General features: G+C 43.8%; 1 protein-coding gene across 1 annotated transcript in view; it reads left to right on the top strand.

Moving 5' to 3' along the window:
* Window positions 1–8,472, top strand: part of LOC106807952 (sodium/potassium/calcium exchanger 3-like) — a 37,119-nt gene that overhangs the window by 21,426 nt on the left and 7,221 nt on the right. Inside the window, exons 4-7 of the mRNA XM_014810475.1 lie at window positions 947–1,186; window positions 5,197–5,414; window positions 5,767–5,920; window positions 6,297–6,467. Of these exons, the coding sequence (XP_014665961.1) occupies window positions 947–1,186; window positions 5,197–5,414; window positions 5,767–5,920; window positions 6,297–6,467 (783 nt within the window). The remainder of the gene's footprint in view (window positions 1–946; window positions 1,187–5,196; window positions 5,415–5,766; window positions 5,921–6,296; window positions 6,468–8,472) is intronic.

The raw sequence follows: 8,472 nt of genomic DNA, 5'->3' as shown, positions 1-8,472 counted from the left end.
GAGAGAGAGAGAGAGAGAGAGAGAGAGAGAGAGAGAGAGAGAGAGAGTAAGAGGGAGAGGGAGGGGAAAGGAATAGGGAGAGCGGCTACAGAAAGGATAGCTATCTATATAACTAACCTCGGTCTTAGACACTCCTTAGTCAGCTCATGAACTAGTTTGCTACCCTACCCACTATTGTACTCGAACAGTATAAATGGTCAGTAAATAAATATGTTTTCAGTGTACAACCTAAGCTCCATCATAATCCACTCTACCGTACCCAAAGCTACCGCTAACCGTAGTCCCTGCAGACTGGCACTTTGTATATCTTCCCTAACTCATCTTCTCATAACATTTTTATAACAATAATTTAGAGTTCAGCTTCGCAACGGTATTGCTATCCGTACGATCGTGTGCCAACGCGACATCCGTTTTCGATCACAACAAGCAAGCGATGCAAAATTCACGGCGAGGTTTCCGCGGTCGACAGGGTTGGCTCGTGTTGCTGACAAACACGCCAGCACTCGTTTACACATTCGCACGCTAATCGTTATTACTTTGTCCCCCCCCCCCACACACACAAAAACGACCACAAGTGATTTCTTTACCTTAACAATTCTCTTCGATAATAATTCCATCGCAGAAATCGCTTATTATTTCCTTACCTTCGCGGCGCGTGGAATTTTTTTCTTTGTTCTCGTTTGCGTTCCTAAGTTTCTAATTGGAATTCCGCTGTTGTTGTTTTCATTTCACGCGCCGCGCTCATCACGTCGTGCATCTGGGCGACTCGCGGGGTCAATGGGCCGTCCTTCGCGCACCCCGATCTCCGGACAAACTCTCTCACCTTGGCGTGCGTTCATCACCGTAACCTTTGACACGCGCCCGCCACCGGATGCTGACGATCTGCGCCGGAAACGCGGCGCCGCAATAATGCGTAACGCTGTCGCAAACACCGCGCCGACCGCAGAGAACGAAACAAGATCACGTGCTGCTGCCGGCGATGGAGATGGAGGGAGACGACGGCGGGGAGGTGCCGCCAACCGACGCGGCGGAGGGAGCCGAAGGTGTGCCGAACGGCGCGGCGCCGACCGATGTGACGAGTCCAACGAAATCGCAGGACATCGCGCTGCAGAGTCCAGTCGACAGTCTGAAGCGCGACCTAGCGGCCGAGCCGATCCCGGAGGAGAGCGCAGAGGAGGAGAACCAGGTAGCATGTAGTCAGGAGTGGATTCGTTATCTTCTTATACCGTACACTCGACACGTATACGTACGTGCTCATGTTTATTGCAATTACACGATACACGTACGTAGTATATATATTGTATATACTATTGTATACTATATTGTACATATTATTTGTATATAGTAAATGTGAATCAGTGCGACAGTAAGCTAGACGTGAATTTGGGGAGTTTGGGGGGGTGGGGTGGAGGAGGCGATGGGTTTTGATCGTTATTTCATGTGTTATTTCCTTACCATTGTTTAGAGTTGACTGAGTTCGCGCATCGATTGGTTTTAATGTGGATGTGGTTACGAATATCTATACAAAATGAGCCGGAATTATATCAATGAGTATTATGCAAATTCGCAAGTGCAAGGTTGGTGGAAGTCAATGGAATTTTAGAGATGCGTAGCAGACGACCTCGGCTATTGCGTGCAATAACTAGTTAAAAGGAGAGTAGTGATTAAAGAGTGTACGAGCAGTAGTCGGCAGTAAGAGCATCAAAAATGTATCCATCTCGACAGCTGGTGGATCCTCTCATACTATCTTTATGACCGTGATATACGCCATTCATTCGGCTTTCTTCCGTTACTACACGAACGCGTTTTAATTGCCTCACGCACAGTTCATTCCCCCCATTTCGGTTATCTCTCAAATCCTCGCCGCAGCAGCGAAGGTAAACGGCAGTCTGAATATGATAATCCCCCGAATCTAATGGGTCCCGTACTTGGCTCAGTAATGCGCACTCCCAAACGCTATTAGGACATCTGTGCATCGCTCGCGTACAGGCGCTCTGACTGAATCGCGAGCTTACGCAGCTGAAGCCCGCAAATGCTGTGTAAAGGTTCTGCAGCTGTTGCAGCATTTCGACGCAACAAGATCTTTGCGGCTACTGTTGCACGTGCGAACAGCACTGGCCGTTATATAGGTGTACCTCGAGCTGCATGAACGAGATCTGTGAACCCAATGCCGTGAACTGTAAATATGTGCGGTGACAAATATCACAGTTGAGCGCGCGCAAAGATTCAAAGCTGCATTAAATCTCAAACGATAAATTTTAGTACCGCAAAGCTGTAACGTAATTTACTCGCTAGCGCAACAGACGGATATGCCCTCAGTTTCTATCTGACGATACAGTAGTTTCTCCGTGGTTTTATTTTCCATATACCACTAGAATTCACTTAATGATCATGAGATCAAACTTGACTAATGACAGCATTGATCTTTGTATTACACTCATAAAGGCACATGGTAATTGGTTATTGGTGGGTTGGTGGTTTGGTTGGTGCCAAAGCGCGCAGTTATCATCGCTTTCAGCTTACAGGCTTATCAACAACGACACGGCAATACGTTGGCATAGAGCCAGATCTGAAGCTCACACACGAGCGCACACACGGGCGCGTACGCACGCACGCACGCACGCACACACACGCACTCACACATTAAGCTAGGGGCGCACATGTCGCTAATGTTACTCATTGCTACTACAACACAGGCGTGCATGTGACGCTATCGCGTTTACGTTTCATACAGCTCACGATGTTCGTCGGCAACCCGATTTTAATTTTATCACAATTCTCGCAAAAAACCGCGCGCAGCAACCAGTGAGGGTATTATGAGGGTATATGTGACGAGAACGGCGCGTGGCGGCCATCTACGAATCGCGTCGGTCCTGAATTTGCAGTTGGCAATTAACATGCGCCTGGCAATAGTAGTAGGCCTAAGCAGTTCTATGTTTAGACATGCGATGTTCCCTTTATAGCTAGACTTCATCTCAGTTCAACGTTATAAAAAGCCGCACGGTACAATTATACAACGCATATATACACTCGCCGTATAACATTGTCGTTCGGTCGGATTTTGAAATAGGATCATTTTTACACCGAACCGTATCGCTTTAGTTGGCTGCAGTTGACAATGCAAGTTCAATCAACTCTAATAAGTGTCAACAACATGATATGCTCCGTTAATTGCACAACGTGAGTTAATGATGACATGACCCCAATACGGTAACAGAGAGCGTTGTTGTAGATCAGGTCCTATTTTTTTTTAACGACATGTGACCTATTTACTACGGATATCTGCACAGCCACATCCACCACTATGATAGTCGCCATAGATTCCGCCTTGTATCGAACGAAAGGTTTAGCAAAGCAAAGCAAAGCAAGGCAAGGAAAGGCGTCATAACACACGTTGCAGGGATTCATTTTCTGCATTTATATTTATACCTGATAAGGCATACTGCCTATTATACTAGTACCTACATAAAACGCCTGGTGTTATATCTTAAGCGAACAATTTTGCCTAACTTTGCCTAAAAAGAAGTAGCTAGATTAGTGTGGCATATCATATGGTAAGGATGTTATGGGTTTTAATTCAATGCCTTTCTGTAATTTCTGCCTTCTGGCAAGAATAAAATGTTTAAAAATTAAAAGATTGTGATATCGTGGGTCGAGGACCACAGTCTATGTACATAGGCCTGCTGGTAGTGCGTGAAATGAGTGCAGACAGTGGTATGTTAACATGATTTATATGTAGCGCATGCGTATATGGTGTTTATACACTGAACACAAATTATTGTCATTCGCGAATAGTCCGTCTATAGTCAGAGCCAAATTTAAAATTACATTTTAAATTCAACCCAAATAATGTTCAATTATGACTTTACCATATAAGCATATAAGTATCCTAGCCAAAACCTTTACAATGGACACCTGTTTCTACAATATATACAATATAAGTAAGTCTATAGTTTACGCAGTTAAAAAAACGCATTTTAGTTTGCCTGCGAATGACCATATATAAATTATAATTTTCCATACTTATTCTTCTACAGTGTTTAGAAACAATAATTTATCCACGGCACACATTTTCCCTAGGTTTATGTACTATTACTATCGTAGGTACCTTATTATGTGATTTATAAAACACGTTTTCAGGTCAATTTACCAAATTAGAACAAAGTTACCTGAAATCTAAATCGCCTTCAAGGCTTGAAAAGATCACGCAGACGGAAAGCATTACAGATCCGTTACGCTGTTCTAAACTATAGCTATCGTGCTTATTTTAAGACTCGCGTTACTAAATGCAACCAGCTAAACTTGTTTAAAAACTAGCGAAATTCCAGCGACTGAAAACGTTTTTGTGCGCCGTGAGATATAACAACGGCGAGTAATCGCTCGCGTGGCGATATTCGTCGTAACCGAAGTATTCGGATATTGTGCAGAAACGGTGCAGCCATATGATCGGCCGCAATGCACCATCGCTTATATACATACACTAACTAAAAGCTCATCGAATTGTTTATTATTGTCGTATATATCAAGCTGATTCCGTAATGCCGTGCAGGGGTGGCGCGTAGTTAACGACGCAATTTAGAAACAATAACCGAGATCTGGAAGCCAGCCATTAAGATTGATTGCTTCGGCGATAAACATCGGCAGCAGGAAAGCGGTGCAGGTCGAATGCGAGTGAGTTGATTAAATGCCGAATCACGACACTTCACTACAGGCTCGCTGAGCTTTCTCACCCCCATAATTGGGTCAATAAATACTACGTGTATTTAAGTTTTGCACACTATACCAGCACGAAATTACGTAACGCATCTGCTGTACTCAGAAATAAACGCTAACAACCCTAGCTGGCCTGACCTGGCCGTTGGAATGAAGTTGATAAACAGCAATTAAACTGCGCCGTCTGCGTTAAGGATTCAATATAGGTTAAAACATAATAACCTTTACTGTAACTGTAATATGTAACAATATAAATATTATAACTACTGAAATTCAACGAGCGAAATTCGGGTTCAAGTCGTGTTCAAGTCGAGTTTATTTCGGGATATTAGCCTGAGTACATTTCGGATTGGGGTCACTGCCTGTTCTAGTAATGTGAAAGTGGAATTTCATTACTCATTAACCCACAAAGCATTTCTGCCCCCACGTGCTTATATTTCACGCTAGCATTAATAATTTATTCTCCGCCACGCGATGCTGTAGGACGCAGCAGGAGCGGCGGAGGATGAGGAGGAAGAATCTCCGAAGATGCACCCGTGTCCCTGCCTGCCGCCCGTGTCGGCGGCGTATCCCTCACGAAAGAAGACGGGCTTCACAGCCTGGGTGCGATACATCCTGCGCTGGATACTCTTCATATTCTCGTTCCCGTTCGTCTGCGCGTACACTTGGACGATCCCGGACTGCTCGAAGGAACACAATAGGTAATGCGTGTGCGCGTACGGCGGCAGAACCATTCACTTGGCATCGCGTGATGTTCGTTCAACCGAGAATTTAAGAATCCGGAAAGAGATAAAACGGGGGAATTAAAATGGTCGTAACGTATCGCATCGTAACATAACATATCGCAATGTAACGTAACGCAACGCAATGTAACGTAACGTAACATAATATGAATTAGTTTATGTGCTCTTGATTTATTCAATGGCGGGACGTTAAGGTGCCCGTTGGGAAACCTAAACACTCGAAATGACAAGGTATCATTCGGAGCTCAATATTTAAACTACATTTCTACTACAGTACACTCGTAGTCTTAAAGTTAGTCTTTTATTCTAGGAAGTGGTTTTGGCTGAGCTTTCTCATGTCAGTGTTGTGGATAGCTGTGATTAGTTTCGCCCTGGTGACGGTTGTCGGTCGGTCTGGTTGCCTGCTAAAAATCGACACGTACACTATGGGTCTGGTCGTCATTTCTGTTGGAACCAGCGTTCCCGTGAGTATAATAAAGCAGATTATATGCAAGACATCGCAATGTAATACTGTAATAATCATCGGAATCAGTTCGCTAATAGTTGTTAATACCTGTACACGTGTAAGCATTAGCCATGCGCGCATGCGCGTGGGCATACGCGGGGGAATGCTTTCATACTTGTCTCGAAATGTCTTACGTGGCTTCAGTGTAGAGTAAAGTTACCGTTGATTTTAAACTCTCGCAGTACACCTACAAAGCTGTGTAGTTTATAATCACATACTGTATACATGTTTATACGTTAATATCAGCATTAAATTAGTGTTGTTACTAATAATAATATTACTATTGCATTATTATTAGTATTATTAGTTATTATTATTAATGCCATCGTTTGCAGGACTGCATCAGCTCTATATTGGTCGCTAGGGATGGATTCGGTGACATGGCCGTGTCAAATGCGATCGGATCTAATGTGTTTGATATCAACCTCGGTTTGGGTCTTCCCTTCCTCATTCGCATGGCCATCGACAAGGGGAAGGCGATCCGGCTTCTGTCCGATGAAGAGATGGTACGATGTTCTTACACGTTTCGTGATGAATGTAATGTGCCGCTAGAGCGTACGTGCATGCGTGAGTGCGTACGTGCGTAATAGTATAGCCATAGTATAGCGTGCATGCGTACGTGTTTGCGTGTGTGTGCGTGCGTATGTGCGTGCTTGCGCTATTGCATAGTTATTGTATAGTGTGCGTGCGGGTGCGTTTGTGCGTGCGTGTGTGCGTACGCTATAGTGTAGTTATAGTATCAGGAGTGTATCAATATATATATATATTGATACACTCCTGATAGTATAGCATGCGTGCGTGTCTGGTTACGCTATATTATAGTCATAGTATAGCGTGCATGTGTGCGTGCGTTCGTGTGTACGTGCGCTATAGTATAGTTGTAGTATAGCACGCGTACGTGCTTGCGTGTTTGCGTGCGCTATAGTATACACGTAGTTATAGTATAGCATGCGTACGTGCGTGCGTGCGTGTGTGCGTACGCGCGTGCGCGCGCGCTATAGTATAGATACAGTATAGCGTACGAGCCTGAAATTACCCGCATACGTTACTTTAAGGTCTTTAGTGTTCTCGCGTGTCAGAGCTTCTGTGAGATTTCTGTAATTATTCCTCAGCGTTCCCCGCTACACGCAGGCCATATTTAGCTCTCCGACAGGCTCTCCAGATAGGATCGTATAGAAATGCTAATTAAAGCAGTCGAGAATTTTCCTATATGGGTATATAGAGACAATCCTGTATTAACATCACAGATGCGCAGCTCTTTCCGAAACAGCGTGGTGGCGGCCATATTTGAACAGCGCAGATTTTCTCTTATCTAGCTAACACCGCCCTAGCGCCGCGAGCAGAATGTTTACATGCTTTTAAAACATTAATAACATCATTGTTCATGGTTAAATCCTTAAATTGTTTACCTTGACAGTTTCAGCTGTCGTTCTGACAGCCATCTTCAGAACTTGTTCAGCAAATCAAGTTCTGAAGATGGCTGTCAGAACGACAGCTGAAACTGTCAAGGTAAACAATTTAAGGATTTAACCATGAACAATGATGTTATTAATGTTTTAAAAGAAATCCGACTATAAACTTTCAAGTGTTTACATGCTGTTTCGAGGTACTCATGGGCAAAATATTGGGTGAAAATGTAAAATATTCATAAATTGCATGTCGATCAGAACAAAGTCAAGGTACGTGGGTGGTTTTCTTTTAGCCACACATACGCACGCACGCATACGCACGCACGCACGCACGCATATATATATATATATATAATATATATTATAAGGCTAATTTAAATATTGTCGGAAGAACAAGTTTAAAGATACTGTACCTGTCCAATGAAGATTCATTTTAAAAACCGTCTGCAAAATTAATGAGGAAATTACAAAGTCGCCGACTAAAACGGTAAATCAGATTAGCAGGGGGGGGGGGAGAAATATGTCGATGAGAAGAAAATATGCGAGGCAGGATCACGCGAGGCAAGCGGCCGCGGTAGAATAGGAAGGCGATATAAATGTGGGCCGACTAAAACTCGAAATAGTCTTGATTCCATATCATGATCGATTGATGATTTATACTAGTAAATGATCTGTGGTATACTTGCATCTTCATCTTCATCTCTTTAGTGGTATTGCTATTCCGATAGATATATATAATGTGGAGATCTTGTAAAGTTCATGCACTCATCTCATTACTTCAATATAAGTTATATAACTTATCTTCTCTTTATTCGTTGGGTAATTTGCGTGGATTACTCTATATCGCTGGGCTTCTATCGAGTCACGCGACCGCTATATAAGCATAAGCATAGGTGACTTTATTTATATGGGCTTATCAAGTAACGCGATTCCTAGAAGATCACGATGTATGCGCGCATGCGTGCGTGCGTGCGTGCGTGCGTGCGTGCGTGTGTGCGTGCGTGCGTGCGTGCGTGCGTGCGTGCGTGTGTGCGTGTGTGTGTGTGTGTGTGTGTGTGTGTGTGTGTGTGTGTGTGTGTTGTGTGTGTGTGTGTGGTGTGGT

Source organism: Priapulus caudatus, unplaced genomic scaffold (genome assembly GCF_000485595.1).
Source record: "Priapulus caudatus unplaced genomic scaffold, Priapulus_caudatus-5.0.1 Scaffold244, whole genome shotgun sequence".
Classification (NCBI taxonomy): domain Eukaryota; kingdom Metazoa; phylum Priapulida; class Priapulimorpha; order Priapulimorphida; family Priapulidae; genus Priapulus; species Priapulus caudatus.
The sequence above is the reverse complement of the archived record's forward strand: the minus strand, read 5'-3'. Positions and strand labels throughout refer to the sequence as shown.